Here is an 18,199-nt window from a genome sequence, read left to right on the forward strand (position 1 = left end):
GGTGCTGCAGACTTCCTTCCTTGGCTCTTTTTCTACTCTGACCTCAATTTTCACATAAAGGAAGTGATTAAGGACCACCCATCATATACCTTTATCCTTCAGGATCAGTTTCTGGAGGTAAAAACCTCAGAATTGCTACCAAAATCCAGCTCATTCCTATTGGCTGCTCACATGCAGACTGGAAGTCTGTCTGAAAATTACCAGAACACATGCCAGTGGTATCAGCAGGAATTTATGTAGAATGAGTAAGTTATTGTAAAACTAATCAGTATTATTTATTGATGTATCCATGATTGTTGACAAGGAACTGATGCTTCTTCCGTTGCTGAATATTTAAGAAATATAAGGATCATGCAGTTTGCAGATGATAAAGTTCTTTCCAAGTATTTTAGTTGGCTCTGCATGCCCTGAAGTTGATCCATTCTGTTGATGTATTACTTCAGTTATTGCAGAAATACACTGAGCTCTCCAAGTTTGGGATTACTTTGACAACAGGCAGTGCCTTTCTGGTTGCTTTTTAAAGGACTGTGTAAAACAAGACACCTCTACAAATTCTGAAGAAATATAAAATACTGTTTATAGATCTGTACAGAGCTTTGCACACATGCAAGCACACATCAAATAGGATAACACTAGTGTATTTTAAGGGAGTATGTTTTGTTTCTCTTTGGTTTTCAAAATTCTGTTATAAAGACAGAGAGGTTGCTATAAAACATTTCTTGCTGACCCTGGTGCTTGAGTAAGATGCCTATCAGATTTGGTTTGGTATTGCACATCTTTTCCCTTCAAAATTTAAAAAGTCCTGGTCCCTTTTAATTCTTGCCCACTGCATAAAATGATGGTTTCATTTTATGAAACCAGTTGTTCTTTAGGGGAATTGCTGTATTTTGTGGTTATGTCACTCTTCATCCTCTGCTTCAGCCAAGAGCACCTGAAGGGAACCTGCAAGAGATTTTACAAGGGCATGGAGTGATAGGACAAGGGAGAATGGCTTCAAGCTGACAGAGGGCAGGGTGTGTTTAGATATTGGGAAGTTCTTCCCTGAGAGGGTGGGCAGGCCCTGGCACAGGTTGCCCAGAGAAGCTGTGGCTGCCCCTGGATCCCTGGCAGTGTCCAAGGCCAGGCTGGACAGGGCTTGGAGCAGCCTGGGACAGTGAAAGTTGTCCCTGCCTATGGCAGGAGGGTTGGAATGAAATGGTCTTTAAGGTCCCTTCCAACCCAAACTATTCTGTGATTCTGCTTCATTGGTAATGTTTGTAGTGATGCAAGAGGCACAGCTGGGGAACAGAAGTCATGCTCTGCTCTCCTTCTCCCACTGTACAAATCTATGTGGCTTCTCTTTTCAGCCATGTGGTTACCATGTTAGAAATGTGGCTTTGGCACTGCTGCAGGTCTTGTATAACATGATTCAAATTCAAAGAAACACTTGGGATCCATTGGGAAAGACACACCAGAGCACCTTCCTGGGATCACAGCTCACTGAGGTACCATGACTCTTGCTTTTGTTCCTCACTGAGGCCCTGTTGGTACCATCTTGTCAATTAAATTAATATTTGAAAGCAATTTTCATGAGCAGGCCATCATAATTACCTTTGTGGGTACAAATTAGGTATGAAAACGTGTTCTGTTCCCAGAGTGTGAGCTGTCAGTAGTCTTACTCCATGGTGAGAGATTTGGGTCCCAATCAGCTGGAGCTAGAGTTTGTTGTTTTCTGTGCCTCATCTGCAATTCAGCTGTCACTCTATAGCATATCCTGAATCCCTCACTGCTCTGAACAGCCCAAAATCAGAGACCTCTTAGCAGGATTACTGCAACTGCTTAATTTCTGGGAACATAAAAACAACTTGATTTATTCCCCCATGTTAATTGGGAGCCATTGCTGTACAGCATATTCTCCTAAGTGTCCTTCTCTGCTCCCACTTCAGGACAGTTGAGCTGTACCATGTTTGTGGACTTGCTGTTCTCCACCATCTATTCTGTTGCCTTGCCATGTAAACATCATTTAAGAAGTCCAATTAAATTTAACTGCTTTAATGAGTAGGACTGAGCTTACATATGTGTAATGTCAATGTTTTATTTGGCCCAGCCTCCCTTCTGAAGATGCTTCTGCATGCTTTTATCACCATGTAGCATACACTGGTGACAATATTAATTTTATTCAGAGCATGCAGAGGGCTTTTAAAATGAGTTTGACAACAGACTTAATTAACACTTTTATTAGGTATTTTTTTAAACTTCTAGATGTTTCCCTGTACAGCTGACAGGACATGCATGCAGCACAGTGCAGCACTGTATTTTCAAACACAAGCAGGAAGAAACAAAGTAATAATGTTGACAGTTAAAAAAAAAAAAATGAAAGAAAAATTCCTTCCAAACTTTCTCATGCCCTGATGTGAAGGGGTTGAATGTGCATGTTGCCTTCCGGGAGAACTGGTGTCATTTCCTCAAATGGGTGAAAGACCAGAACATTTTAACCCACGTTGTACCATACCGTGCAAGCAGTTTACAAGTCTCTGTTCTCAAAGGAGGTTGACTCACTTTAGTCATTCAGTTTAATTTCGGAGAAGAGTCAATAAAAAGTCTGCTGCAAAAAATTCATCCCTGCCTTGCCCAGAAGCTATTCTGATTAATTTCCCTAGTAGAATTTCCATCATTATCCTCTGTCTTAAATCCATCCTCGTTCTTGTTCAAAGGCTTCAGATCCAGCTTCTGTTTTTATCATACAGTGACCGTGAAGCAGATCAGAGCTGCCTTTTTTCAAGTCTGATTTTTGGCTCCATATTTGCAGAGCCATATGAGTTGGATATCTCCCCCTTAAAGGCTCTTAATAGACAGAATGCTTTGTATTTAAAAGGTAACCATTTTCTGAAGACTCTGAGATCCCATCTTACCCTCTTTCACAGCAAGCTTTTTAAAGAAGTCACATGAACTATTACAATAGCTGTGCTTGATGTTTATTTGGTGCTACTCTTCAGAGCACTCCTCTTTTTAATCCATTTCTCAGCAAATGTAAAATACAGAAGTCACTGTTTGTATTGGTCTGCAGAACTGCAGAACAGTCGATTCAGAATGTGCAGCTTGTGTAGGAGATGGAAACCTTGGTGTCATGAAAGATGCTGCTGTAAAGCACCCTTGTCATACAAATAGCAAAGATACACTGGAATTGCAACAGCTTGAGGATTTATGAATTAGTTCAACACCTTAAGTTTTTCACTGTGTCACTTTGGTTTCTTGGTGTCTGAAAGCTACCATGCGTTTGCTGGTAGAGGTGGCAGGTGTGGACAATTGGTCACAATTACATGATGAACCTTTGGCATTTGGTGTACAGGGCCAGAGTAGCACTCATGATGTGTTCTGTGGCAATAGGCAACTGCCCTTCAGTTTTAATTTGGTTTGTGAATTCATGTGTTACATGCTGTGGCTTTGCGTTGGATCTCTTCAGGCTTGGATTGCACAGATAAGTGAAATAACTTTTTAACTTGCTGCAAACTTTATAAATTTTATGCCAGCGACATCCTACAAGATTAGATTTTTAAGAAAAAGAGGAAGGTGGTGAGGTCCTTAGAGGGATGCTGTCAGATTTGACTGTTCCATCTCTCCCTGGTTTCTCTCTTGCTCGATGCTCCTCACTCTGTGCCATGGGAGGAATGCTCTGTGTGACCTGACTGGTTGGGTTTGTTTAGCTGCAGTTTAGGGAAGGCCCTGAGCAAGAGGGGAGAAAAAAAGGCTTCCATTTCCAATTCTGGAAAATAGAAAAAGGTATTTAAATAAGGCCTGGAGGACTTCTTATTTGCCAGAAGTATAAAGACAAGTTTATATCCTTCTGTAACTCACCCTAATTGAAAGGATGTATATTTCTTTTTCTAAAGTCAGCAGAAAAATCCTGGCCTCTTAATGATGAAAAACTTTTTTTAAAACTTTCTCCTGAGCACAAATAGCTGAAGTTTCCACTTTAAACTTGGGTGGCTCATTCATATTTCACTTAATGGTAATATGGTATCCTCTCTCTCCCTTCCCCTCCTTACCACCAAGACTCAAAAGGAGGGGGAGGGGGGAATATAAAATGTTTCTGAAAATTACAGGAAATGTCTGTTCCTTAAACAACTTTGCCAGGGAATTTCCAAATGATCTTAATGCTTATGGCTGAAGTTGCAGCAGCTCAGTCTTCAGTCATGAGTGGATCCCATTCTTAAAATGTGACACCTCCTTCCAGTAACCTGTGTGGAAATTAAGTATATGCTTTGTTTCTCATCTGCTCTTCAGCAGAATTAATCATGCCCAGTGATGAAATGAGGGCTCTTGGGGGCTGCTTTAAACACTTGATTTACATGTATTTATTCAAGTGGGGAAAACAGTATCTAGTGTGAGGTGAGAGCTAGTTTATTTGTGAGAACTTGGCAGAGGAGTGATGGCATGGCATGGATGGCCCAGAGAGGCAGGGACTGGTGAACGTAAGGACATGACAGCTTTCAGAAGGGCTTCAGGAACTGCGCCTAAAACACTAAGGAACAAAAAGGGAAATGCTTTTTGTCTCGGAACTTTGTTTCCTTGGGCTGTCACAAGGTGGTCTCAGATCACAGGGCCCTATCTCAGGGCAGAGCCTAAGCAGTGTTAAACATTAGTCTAGTTTGAATTTCTGGGATGAGATTAGAAATGGGGATAGCAACAAGTATGATGAGGAGGATGAATTTTCATTCTCCACTGGCTTCTGCCAGGCTTTTGCCCCTGGGTTATGGGAAGGAGCAAGGGAGGTCTGCAGAGCCTCTTGCTGAGGCTCCAAAAGGAATGAGAAGCTGGAGCAGGCAGAGAGGCCAAAAGGAACCAGCCCAGTCTTGAACAGATCTCCTGCAGCTCTCTGCCCTGCTGCTCTCACGTACAAATGCCTGTGTACTAATGATGGGAAGCCAGAGTTCCTCCAGCCTGGGTCCTGCCAGGGAGAAACACCAGGTCCCAGTGAAGAGATTAGCTCAGTGAGCAGAGCCTGTTCTGGGTAGGAACCTCTGCATCTGTCTGAAGGGTTCTCACCCACATTCTACTGCTGCCATTTGCCTAAAGACGGAGAGGTGGTTGATCCCTGCAGTTCTTTTCCTCAGGGATGCTGTGGCTCTTCAGGCTGTTCACCACAACATGCCCAGCCCTTTGCTGGGGTGGCTCTTCCCAGGTGTCAGATGCTTTACTCTGAGCTTCAGAGCCACTCCTGATCTCACAGTAAGGCACTGCTTGGCAATAATTTATTGTCATGGTTTATATTACAGTGATTAAGCCAAGCTGTCATCTCTTGACAGCCATGATTTGAATCTTGGGTTTAGCTGCCCAGGAAACAGTTTGGAATTGACACTGATGTGTTTATTTTTGCTTCCTGGTGTAAAAGTCCTAATTTAATTTGTTCCTGTTGGAGCAGCAGGTGCTTTGGATGGGTTGGATGGTTTGGATGGGTTGGATTGGTGATACCAGTTTCCAGTGCTGGTTTTTCAGAGTGTGGGGAGGTGGGATTAATTACACAAGATGTCCTGTTTCGTTGGTCTCTGTCCATGCAAAATACAGCTGTATTCACACTTACTCATGGCAATCTTCCACATTAATAGATACTGAACAAGAGTTTGTGAATTTGCTTAATTCAGTGCAAATGCATTACCTGTGAATGCTTAGTTATAGATTGGTTTTCTGGCAGGGATATGTGTCAAAGAGTTTGGAAGGCTATTGTTGGTTGGGTTTTTTTATTATTTTAATTTAAAGACAGTAGAGAGTTTTGCTGTGGTAGTTTTTTTTCTTCTCTTTTAGAAAATCAGTACAGCATAACTTTCTATTTTGGGCCCATTCCATGTAAATGAATGCCTGCATTTATAAATAACTTCTCACCTAGGTTTTCCTGTGTTTGGGGGAGTTCTATAGCAAATGACTGCACTGAAAGTGTAAAATCCATTTCCTGGTTTGGGTTGGGTTTTTTTTTTGTTTGGGTTTTTTGGGGTGTTTTTTTGTTTGTTTGTTTTTTGGTTTTTCTTAATATTTTGTAATAAGAATATATTAATATTAATATTAATATTTTTTTCTCTATGTTTAGATAATTCCTTCTGCTGGCCTTTGTATGTGGACCACCTTCTGTCCTGTTCAGCCCCCACAGACTGTGACTTAAATGTATGTGAGTAATATATTTTGACATGAAATAATAATGAATTCATAAAAAAGTACTCCAGAATTTTCAGTTGCTTTGACTTGGAGGTCACAGAGGGAGAATCATCTTTTAAAAACCCGTTGACACTTTTCCTGGTTGCCTAGTGTCCCAGGCAATAGGAACCTAAATATGTAATGTATTATATGTTTGGAGGGGATTAAGTAAGCTCTCGTTCTGGTTGCCACAGACCTATATGCTGTGAACCTGCAGTAAAAAAGTATTTTGAAATGGAAGGAGCTTCTGGGTTGTATGGGTGGAGAAGGGAGTCCCCAGATTAAGTCTGTTTTGAATAGAGTGATGTAACATATCAACAGAATGTTCTAATGCTTCCCATGAGGGCACATTCTGCCAGTCAGGTTTCCCTGCTGTGATACTTAATAAATGTTTGTTTTACTGGGAATGTCAGAGAGCTTGGTTTCTTGGTAAAAGCAAGTGATGATAACCTGGCTTATTGCTCAGAGATGGTGCATGGATGGTATTTGAAAGAATGTTCAGATATTTGAGGGCTCTGCTGAGTAGGTCAGGAAAACGTGGTGGTTTGGTGTGCTTTTTGGTTTTATTTTGAAATAATATATTATTTCAAATATGACTATTTGTATGCCAGGAAATGTCTTACTAAGGCCCATTCCTGTTGCTTAGCCCAGCTGTCTCAGAGTGCCAGTGGTAGAAATGCTGCTGAGCAGTAGGTGTAGAAACAGAGCAAGCTTGAAGATCTAAACAGGAGGTCTTTTATGCAGTGTATTCATGGGAAGCTGATTTCCTTTCTGACTCTCTCTCTCTCCATGTCTCAGTTTTCAGATTGGTGAGCACAAGGAAGTGGGCTGAGTTTTCTTTAGAACTAGTAATCAAAGTTGAGTAATTAGTCAAGCAGGATGAAGGACAGTGGAGTACTGAACAGAAAATCCACCTTCATCTTTCTTTCCCAATGGATTACACTTGCCTTTCTCATGGTTGTACAGTGTGCAATCTGAAATGCATGTGGCCGGTGTTTCTACAAGGAAGAGAAAATTTACCCTGCATTTTGACTGAAGTACAGATGTGTTAAAAGTAGGAGAAGAGGGAGCACCCATAGATAAGCAAAGGAAAACAGGGTGAAATTGTTAAAATTGCTCTCTTTTATGAACATGGTTCATGAGTGACATTTTTAAAAAGAAAAAAAAGCTATGTGTTTCTGTTTGAGTGACTTTCTGTGCTACTGCCCCATCTTCCACCAAAGAAGAGCATGCTCAGAGGGTGTGGAAAGTGTCTGTTCTTCAACCTCCCAGGCAGGAAGCATGAGGAAATGATGTGCTTATGAGATAGTGACACTTTCCAGAATCATCCAAAAAGCCCAAAGACACCCTCGTTCCCCTCAGCTGAGGAAATTACATGAGCCCTTCTTGATAGAGCTCTTTGAATTCACGAGCATTTTTTATCTCACTCCTGTGTGTTCTGCACAATGGCAAGTAATACATAAGCTTCTCTAACCTCGGCTACATTTTTTTTTCCCCAGACTTTGCACTTTATTACACAGTTGTTGATCTCTGGAATTTATAGGCTTGCTTGCTGCATTCAGAAGAGCAGCCATTCCTCGCTTTCAATTAAAAATCTTATTTCCCTTGTGCTCCATAGACACTGTGTGTTTCTTGCTACTGAGTAGCACCTTGAGCAAGGGTTGTCAGCTGTCACTTCATCTCCTGCAGCAATGGGTACAAGCATCTGTCCAGAATACCATTTATTTCCATCTTTTTGAGGCTGGTGAGGGAATGCTGTGCCTCTTATAGATGTTGGCATAGGGAAAAAGCTTCTTGCAGGAGTAGGAATCCACGCTGTGATTCCTGGATCTGCAATTCCTCTCCAGTTTATCCAGTCTCACATGTGGCTGTGCTAATAGGGACTGGTGCAAGTGGTGTTGGCACCAGCTATTGACCACTCCCAGGAACACTGAAGCCAAATAGCCCTTCTGTAAAAGCCAGCAGTAGCTTGTGTCCTGCAGTTTGGGATGTCCTACATCTGTGTTTTGATTCAGCTTTTCGATTTTTCTTTTATAAGGGTGCCCACCCTAAGAAACATTAAAGGGACTGTAGGACATGATGATGTTTTTCTCATATGTACATGTGCTTGTCTGCAGAAAGCAGAAAAAATCCATCCTTTAAAAAAATCCAACTCCTTCAGGAGTCTCTGCTGAGTTGATAAAGGTTGCCCATGAGGACCTTGTAATGTTCAGGTGCTGTAAAGTGATTTTGTTGTTGTTTTGCATGACGTGGGCAGGAGCACTGCTGCAAGCTCCTGACAAAGCAGGCGTTAGTGACGTAGCCAGGCATTTATGACACCAAGGTTCAACTTCAAGGTTATCTTCTTATGTGAGGCAGAAGTCTTTCAGAGATTGTAGAAAGGCTTCTGGAAGCTCTTTGCTAGTTCCTTTACCGAGGTAGAATTAGACACTCTTGTTCTGAGAGTTTTAAAAATATATTCTACTACATCTGCCTCTCATCCCTGGAAGTATTTAAAAGATGTGTAGATGTGGAGCTTAGGGACAGAGCTTAGTGGTGGACTTGGCAATGTTACTGTAACAGTTGGACTCAATGATCCTGGAGGTCTTTTCCAACCTAAATAATTCTATGATTCTATATGAGCCAATGCCTAAGATAACTTAAACAAGCATCCTGTTGTGATAGAAAGGAATTGCTTGGAGTCAAAGTGATAGCAGTAGAAATTAGGAGTGCATACAGAATGTGAGTTATTGTGACTGAAAAACCAAACACAACCACATAACTGAAAATGTGACACTTCACAGCATCTGAGCCATTTGGGATGGGGACAGGAGTCCCTGAGGCAAGAGAGATCCTGTCGTTCTGTGGCAGCATTAAACATACACATTAAAAATCCACTGCTGCTTGTGTGCAAGATAGTAGGGGTTTTGTTGGTTTGGTTCTTTAAACAATAAGGAAAAGCTGTAAAGGTGCTGGGCAAGTGTGGAACAGATCTTTACAGTTTAATAGTGAGTTAAATGTTTAATTTTCTTGTTTAAAAGTGCCAGTGTTGCGATTCCTCTAGAAGGAGGAAGCAGCCATGCAGTGTTAGCAGTGTGTGCATGAGTGAGTTTGTGGGGGATTCTCATGGCTTGATTACAGATCACTTTCCATAATCCTGATTTCAGCACAGAACTCCCTGTGACTAGGATGGCTTCCTAGCTTTGCGGTCAGCAACAGAATGGCCTGTTTGGGGCAATGCATTACAGTACATTGTTTTATGGGCGTTATTATACCATTGAGATCCAAGTCACAAGTAGAAAGAGACCAGTCAAGAAATTGAATTTTATGTTTTTACAAATGCATTCGAAATGAAACAGATGTTTCAACACCTCATAGCGTCTGAATGATAAGAGCAGTCATGAGGAAAGGGAGGAGATCAAGTGTTTACCTAAAGCAGGAGGTTGCCAGTTTCTCTTGTTTAGATAGGTCCCAGGGAAGAGTCCCAAACTTTGATAGTTCCAGAAACAGAGAGAATTAAAAGAAAAACCTGCCCAATGGAGATGTTCCTGTCAAAATAGGATTTCAATTGCAATAACTCGAGGTGACATTACTGTTAAGTTTATTGCTTTCAAGCCATGGGCAGAATGCTTTCAAGGTACTTTGTACTTTGAGGTAATAAGGTTATTTAAAAGGATTCTTGGCTGAAGCCCACTTGCCTTATGTTCGCTACATGCTCTTTACCCTGTCACCAGATACGACTGGTTTGAGTTCTTCTCAAGGGTTTTCTGAAACAAACTTCTGTTGTATCAAAATGAAGCCTGAGACAGCAAACAGTAAGCATTTAGAAGATAAGAAGCATACCCAAAGTGAAAGCTGCAAATTAAAGATTAAGTATTTGTAACAGCATCTGGTTTAGAGTTCTGTACTTTCTCAGCTGCTTTATTTTCCTGTTATTACTTGGATTTTAAGTCAGCAATTTATCCATCAAAACAAACTGTCTAGTTCACGAACAAACTGTCTAGCTTACAAAAGAGCTGGAGCCAATTCCCACTAAAGCCAGTGGAAAAGTTTTCATTGAGTTCAGTGGATTTAGTATCTGCCAACCTTTGATGTGAATAAAAGAAAATAAAAATTTGTGACAGGACATGTGAAGTATAATTTTAAAAATTGTAGAATACTGTTTTCCTGGGGGGAAAAAATTGACATAACTATCAAGTTTCTTTCCCCTTCCTTGCAAAATGGCATTTTGGTAATCAACAGTCTTTTGATACCTTCCTGAGACTAGTGTATAATGACTGCTCTTTGAAGGGGAGCACACCTGCCAACCAGGTTCTTTAAAACATTTAATTAAGACTTGGTATGGTATATTTTCCAGTATTCTTTTTAGAGTTTAGAGCAATATGCATTTCACTGCTATGTGCTTCCATTTATCTGGACAAGCTTAACAGCACTGTCACAACAGCACTAAAGTCAGGACAAACAGAAAATCACATTTTGTCAACCTAATGTCAGTCTGTGTGGAAGCTGGTGTTTTTCTTGTATTGCCACATAAAACTCATTAAACAATTTCCAGTTTCCTCTTTTGGGTTGTAAAGGTGAAGGTTGTACTTTTTTCAGAATTCAATGTGCTTAAGATTTTGTAAATGTAGATTTGTACAATATGTCTAAAGAGTAAATATCTTCTGACCTGGGACTTCCTATGGGCAAATGCAACCAACCTGTTGGTGTAACAGGACTTTTAATAATCTATCTATCATTTGAATTCATTACTTCTCCTGCAATTAAGATAAATAACAAACATTGCAAATGGAAGCAGCAAGTCAACACTATAAAATGAAGTTAAAATGTAAGCTAAGTCCCTGAAGGATGCAGCCCTGTGGTGGCCCCTTTGTGAGAAGTGTTCCTACAAGGACTTGTGCCATCAGAATGTGTTTTGAGAGACTGAAGAGCCTCAGGGCAGCTGGGAGGCAGTGGTACAAATGGGGGGTCAAATGTGTTGGGTGGTTTTACTGCTCTGCTGCTGCCACTGTTTCAGCTGATGTTGTTCAGATGCTGTCAGGATCTAATTTTAGACAAGTATAGCTTGTTTCAGAGATTATTTAGCATGAGTGCTAAATGCTACACACCTCTCATAAACATCACACCAGCTCCAGGAAGAAGAGAAGAGTGCTCACTGCTTTACTTTCCAGTAGTGTGAGGCCTCATCCATCTCTGGTGAATAATTCAAATAAAATGTCTGTGTCCTGATGTGGCATCTTGTCCTGGTTTCTTCAGAGGGTGGATATAAGTTTGGTACTTTCTTTTGTGTAGTTTCAGTTCCCCAACTTGCAGTGCTGGTTTGTGAAATATTTTCCAAGGCATTAAACTCTAAAAATGTTTAAGGTTTAAAATGTTTAAATGTTTAAAAAACTAATTTTACAACTTCTTACTAAGTGGTGAAGTGCTGAAATGCATTTAAATAGTTTTGCTATTGAAAGGAATGCCATGATTTAGGGCAGTATCTCTTAATTATGCTCTAACAAAGTCTTGTGAAGAGGCAGAGCTGGTGGCAACAAAAGTCTGCAATTAAGGCAGGGTATGTTGCCTGAAATACAAGATAATTGTCCAGGCAAGATCGTTGGAACAGATTCAGAGCCTGTAGCTGCCAATGCTCTCTCTAGGTGTTTGGCACATCCAGCAGAGAGGAGAACTCCTCAGGAATGTGTTTATTATATGGTATGGCTCACTGTACAGCTAAGCTTCAGAGCTGAATGTTTTGTTCTGCGAAGTTTCATGGCCTCATCTGGTGTTTTTTGTTTTTTTTCATCTTCCCCTTCTTACAGGCTCTTAATCTGGTGTAAAGCTGATGGGTGGGAGCAAAGGTAAAGAATGATGTAATGCAGCAGCAGCCAGAAAGCATCTTTTGTGTGAATTGTGAAATGGCTACTCCATAGTCATCTCCCCATGAATCAGACGTGAGGGGCTGCTTTGTGGAGCCAACCCTTTGTACATCAACTGGAAGCAGGAGGAGACATTCAGTCCAAGAGCTCTTTCTGAAAATGGATTTAACTTTTCTTTTGCCAGTCACTACCAGCATGACCTCATACACTTCTAGTACAATGGTGTGGCTAAGCCTTTGAGTACACAGCCATTACATCACCGCAGCAAATTAGAGAGGGAGGTGGGGAAAGAGGCCTCGTTGTTGTCATGGCCGATGAGATGATCAGGACTCAACTCATTGTGGCCGAGAAGTTGGTGGCTTTGCTGGAGAGTGGTACAGAGAAGCTGCTGCTGATTGATAGCCGCCCCTTTGTGGAATACAACACATCCCACATCCTGGATGCCATCAACATCAACTGCTCCAAGCTCATGAAGCGCAGGCTGCAGCAGGACAAAGTTCTGATTACAGAGCTCATTCAGCATTCAGCAAAACACAAGGTAGGGGTCGTTTTCCTCTTCTTCCTTGGATTTGTTTAAAGGAGTGGCTGGAAAGCAACTTGTAATAATTTTTCCTTTGGTATTTCATTAAAAAAAAAAAAAACAACCAAAACCTGAAAATATGAGAGGACCGAGTTTAGCTGAGATGTTACCTGATCAAGGAGGTTATTCACTGCTATTGAGTTTATCATTGGGATTCTTTGTAGAATCAGTGACAGAGTAAAGGGAAGGGATTTAAAAATCATTCAGGGTTCTCGAGCATCCTGCAAAGCAGAGTCTCACAAATGTAAGTAATTAAGGCAGGAAACATTCTCTCCTAAACTTTGAAGGATTCTTTGGGGTCTGTGGTGGTGGGGCTTGCTTAGCAAGTGGTCATTTGGTTTGCAAAGAAACGGTGCCTCTGTCAATTCTGCCTCCTACTTGCTGTTTGAAGGGCTTTCCATGGGAGCAATTTGATGGATTTTGGTGTTTGTTTATCTGGGGGGAGGGGTGTGGTTTTTTCCAAACAGTGTTATCAGCAAAATGAAAATAGCTATGCTGTTTAAAATTAATGTATATCTCTGTGTGTTTGTGTGGAGGGGGTGTTGGTGGGTTTTTTATCCATTGGTATTTGTTTCATGTGTTTTGGGTACAAAAATAATCTACTATATTCTTGCCTTGACATGTTAAAAGTGAAACTTTTTATTTTTTATTATCTAAAACCTATTTTATATATAAATTTGTGCAGGTAACCAAAATGTGTGTGGCTTAGAAGCAGTTTAAGGTCTGTTTATGTACAGAACCCTCAGAAGCAGAAAGTGAGGCAGGGCCATCTAAAAAGCTCAGATTTAAAGAAATCCACCAGCCTAGCTGAAGGTAGAGCATTTCACAAGTGACACAAAATTACCTAATGACAGAAATTTGTGGAGTGGGCTTCAACTTGCACCAGATAATCAATTTAGAAACTCTCTGGGGAATTAAATCTGAGAGGGTTATGAAGTATAAAATGAAAACTGTTTAGTGAACAGGTGCATAAGAAATCTATCTATCTGAACTGCTGTTATAGCAAATATGTGGGAACCCTGATGGAGATGATAATGTGGTGCTTTTAATCATCTTCCTCCTTCCTGTTTGACTCTGAGTTCCTTGTGTTTCAGGTTGAAATTGATTGCAAGCAGGAAGTGGTGGTGTATGACCAAAGCTCTAAAGATGTGACCTCTCTGTCATCTGACTGCTTTCTTACTGTGCTCCTGGGCAAACTGGAGAAGAATTTCAGCTCTGTGTACCTGCTTTCAGGTAAGATGTACCAAAATGAACCTCTGAAACACTTGAATAAAGAGGAGCAAGAAATACAGCAGACCTGGGTAGTTTTGCAGGTGCTGGTATAAACTGCAGTTACAGCACAGGCTTTTCTGTAGTGCTTTTTGCATATAGTAACACATGCAGTGCTTAGAAATTGTGTCTTACAGGGAATATATTACAACCTTACTCTGTGTAAATGAAAATGGATCAATGCAAAGGTTTTCAGATGTGTATGTCTTCTATTTTAGGGTCAAAAATAGTAAAAGAAATGGGCTTCCCTGGTTTTTTTTAAGTATTGGAGTACATGCTAGGAAGAAAATCTCTTCCTTACTGAACTATTAATTACTAAAATAAGAACAAAGGAAATTATCTCTCAGAGTTATGGAGATTAGTTTGTGTGACTTTTAAATTTCAGCTCCTTAAGTGGTAGCACTTCATTTGGGTCTTTTCCTTTACCCTCTTTTTTTTTTAAATCCCAGGTCAAAGCATCTATAGAAATTCAGTTCCATATAATACAGGATTTGCTGGTCTCAATGTGTGCTTGTGCCATTGTGTCTGTCAGGGAACAGTAGGCAATGTTCACAAGAAGGAACAAGGAGTGGCACAAAGTAGATCCAAAGCTGAAAGAGGGAATGATGAATACAAGTAGGAAATCCATTGCAAAATGGACTGGATCAATCCATTGCAAAATGGACTGGAGCACTGACTGGATCAGTGATCTAATGAAGTGTACACCTGGTCTCTGAGAAATGCTGAAACACAGTCAGGAACTGAATAATGATGACAGAAAGGGAAATAACTCCAGAGAGATTCTTCCTCTTAGCAGCAGGTTTTCACTGCAGTTTGTAATGACTTCAGATGACAGTGAGAGGGAGGTGGTTGTGGCACTGAGATTTTTTTTCTCAACTAGTTTTGAAGGTGATTACAGAGAAAATTAATAATTTCTGCACTTGGACATGTGTGTTTGGTGCTCATGTGAGCTTTGCTTACAGTAAGCCAGGTGGGGTTTTGCTTTGGCTGGGGTTGGTGCTTTTGTTTCCTTTGCTGCCTAGGTAAGAATTGCTCCTATGGGTGGTGGACTACAGTATTAGATTAAGTAACTCTTCTTACATATGAGCCACCAAGTCATTGTGTGGTGTCTAGGCACAGTAAATGCTTAATGCAAGAGCGCTGAAATAAGTGGTTAATACTCTCTTAAACTGAAAATTGTTATTTGAAAAATAGGCCAGTCTAGAAGCAGTTCATCTCTCTTCAGAAATCTTTGTATTGAGTACTCAACTCTGCTCATCAGTCCTGAGTGGTTTTTTTGATAACCTGAAGCAGATTACAGCTCCAGGCAGGAATCAGACTATCCACAACTGAATTTCCATGATGGAAACAGAACCAGCTCTCTTAAAACTGAGAATTAGACCTCATGGCAGGGAGGTGTTGGGGAGGAGCCAAACACAGGAAAGCATCATGAACTTCCCTTCCTTCCACCATTCCTCACTTGTGGAGGCTCTGATCTTCTGTGTCATCTCCTCTGAAAGAAGGGCTCAGAGAGTCTCCACTCTCAGCCTTGCCTGTGGCTGTTGCAGGAATGACAGGAGCAGGCAGGGAGTGTTCCCAGATCCCCAGTGCATCAGTTGGGCAATCCAATCACCAGTTGCATGTATTGCAGTGATACTGTCAGAAATTGTTTTGGTTTGCTTTCATTTCCAGCATGTGGTAGTTGTCTGTTCAAGATGAAAACGTTACTTTAACCACAAGCCAGATAGTAGTGCACATGAGCTGAGGTGAACTTAGCCACACATAGCTGGTAAGGGTTAGTTGGGGAATTTAATGTGTCAAAATCCTCCTTATAAAAAGCAGGACTTTTATTTTCACGTGTCAAATGGATTTCTCTTAGCAAAGATCAGGTTTGAGAATTCCCTCTTCTGTTTGTTTCCATAGCTAGGATGGGGATATTTATGAATGCAGAAACAACTGATGGCTTTAAAACCAGTGGTAGAAGAGTCTAAGGACAAAAGGGAAATACAAGGAAATAATTTACTACTGATCTATTACAAGTGCTTATTTCATGTGGTTATTTTTACATCTATTAAAAATCTGGCTACTTAATGCACACACAAGAAACCTTTCGGGATGTGGGGTGAAGGAAGACTGGGTAGATTCAGGCTTACAAAAAGCTCGTTGGAATTTATTGATATGTGGCTCTAGAAAATGAGATAAAATATGTTGTCTCAGCAAGCTGATGACGAACTCTCATAAATGTTTATGGCCCCTAATGAGGGCAGGGGTCAGTGTACTGTGTAAAAACAAAAACCTTTGGACTTGAGTTTTCCCTGTGCCACTAAATCTGGTTTATTTAAAATAGCGACCTTAAATAAACATTTTGGGGTAGGAAAATATTTTTTGTTGGGATAGAATAAGGAGCAATTAACAAATATCTGAAATTCCTGCCTCTGTTCTTCTTGAAAATCCCCATTACTGAGCACTCAGTGAGGTGTTTTTTTTTTCTTTAGGTTGTCCATAAGGTATGCTCTGCCCTGCAGGTTGTTTTTCATTGAAGTAACTATTGTAAAGACCTCAAAGGAACCATCACCAATTAGTTTAAGGTCTTGATATAACCTCATAAAAATATTTATAATCTGGTGAGGAATGTTTTCAGTAATTTAAATATTCGGTTTGGTTCTTGATTTTTAACAGTGCACAAAAGACTGAAATGTGGGCACTGAGGGCTTCATTCTGTTCCCATCATGGCATCTACTCCTCTCAGTTAAGTAAGATTTAACCACAGGGATGTCACTTGATTCCTTCTCATATGCTGAGAATTGGATTTACTTGCATGGAGTCCTTTTCCTAGTTAATAGTTGTTTTATGATTTTTCTGCCTGGTCTGCACAAACAGTTAGGAGGGACAGTGATTTTTGCTTGAATGATCATTATTAAGGCAGTAAACATCAAGAGTCTTGATTAAATTCTATTCCACTATGTGAATGGAAATCATTCATATTCTACTTTCCTTAAGTACTTGTTCTTATGCTGCTTTTCATCTGGCTTAACTCTACTCCTGCAAGCACAGATGTCTTCATGATGGTTACCTTTCAAGTGTTTCCTGTGAAGAAGGTGAAGCACAGTTTTTTATTTTGTGTTTATTTTTTTAACTTTTTTTGCACAAAACACTCAGTCTAAACAGAAGCTTTCTGAAAACAAACAGAAAAGAAAAAGAAAAAAAAGAAAACCCTTCTGTATATACAAACTGTCTTTAAAAACTGATAGCTCAACACTGAAACACTGAATGCCTCCATCTCAAAACAATGGGTGATGGGGAATTGCCTGCTAATTTTTTGATGCCTTTCTGCCTATGAAAAATATCAGTAGTAATGTGATGTAGTGGATTCTCCCTTCACAAGAGCTCTCTGATAAACTCCTGCAGAGCACAAAGCTACTGTAATGAGGAGAAATAAATTATTGCTTTTCTATTCAGTGACAATGTTGGGGCCACATGCAGTGGGCAGTGAATGACATGCTAGGCAGAATGAGTATGTAAAGGAACAGCAAACAGAATGAGTTCAGTGAGATTGGACAAAGGTCCTGGAAACAAAGCAGTGAGTGATTATCCAGGGACTGTGGCAAAAGTTATGTTTTTGCTGGAACTTCCCAATTCCTTGTTTCCCCTGACCTGTCTCTTACCTAACAAAGTGTGTGTACCGAACAGAAGACTTGCATGGAGGACCCAAGGAGAAGGAAGCAAGTCAGGAACTCTTCTTCAGTCTCCTTTATCCTGCCATTCATTTTAGAAATATTTGAAATTGGAAGCCCATTTATAGAAATTTTTAGTTTAAAAATACCGATATCTCTGGGGCACATTCACCATTGTGTTGTCTTACTTGCCTAAAGCAAAGCTGAGTAAGAAAAACCCAGTGTTTTCTCCCTGCTTTATCACCAGAAGAAACTTTCCTTGTGGCAGAGGAGCAGGAAATCTAGAGAATGTTCTCTTGTAGGTAGACTTGGTTATTTCCATGGGCAGAAGTGACCAGGGCTGTGGGACAGGGCTTTATTCCCAGTTTCTGCAGCCCCATATGTCAGGTAAGGGGTGCCATGTGGTTCAGTGTGGACTGAGAGAAGGCACAAGGTTTGATAAAGTCCTGGCAAACATCCTGACACCTTTTAACATCTGGATTTGGAGCTTCATAACTTTCAGTTGTGGCTGACTGAAGTTCTGACTGTTTCCTACTCATAAGTCCTTGTAGAGTACCCTGAGCACACCTTAAAGTGGTGATCATCAGTTAAAATAATCAGGTTACCTGCAAATTGAAATAAGTATAATGAGAATGAGCTGTTAAATGTCCTGCCAGTGTTTGGAGGAGGAGGGATTGTTGCACCATGATGGC

The 18,199-nt window shown here is 40.6% G+C and overlaps 1 protein-coding gene across 5 annotated transcripts in view; it reads left to right on the top strand.

Annotated features, from left to right (window-relative positions):
• DUSP16 (dual specificity phosphatase 16) overlaps nucleotides 1–18,199 on the top strand; it is a 62,421-nt gene that overhangs the window by 22,562 nt on the left and 21,660 nt on the right. For 3 of the 5 annotated variants that reach the window (XM_085049714.1, XM_085049713.1, XM_085049715.1), the window contains exons 2-4: nucleotides 6,062–6,139; nucleotides 11,949–12,543; nucleotides 13,680–13,818. In XM_085049714.1, coding sequence (XP_084905840.1) covers nucleotides 12,313–12,543; nucleotides 13,680–13,818 — 370 coding nt within the window. In that variant the 5' untranslated portion in view covers nucleotides 6,062–6,139; nucleotides 11,949–12,312. The remainder of the gene's footprint in view (nucleotides 1–6,061; nucleotides 6,140–11,948; nucleotides 12,544–13,679; nucleotides 13,819–18,199) is intronic. The other 2 variants (XM_085049717.1, XM_085049716.1) reach the window with 1 other exon arrangement.

The sequence above is a fragment of the Lichenostomus cassidix genome, chromosome 1Ab, assembly GCF_008360975.1.
Source record: "Lichenostomus cassidix isolate B80296 chromosome 1Ab, HeHo_3.0, whole genome shotgun sequence".
Classification (NCBI taxonomy): Eukaryota; Metazoa; Chordata; class Aves; order Passeriformes; family Meliphagidae; genus Lichenostomus; species Lichenostomus cassidix.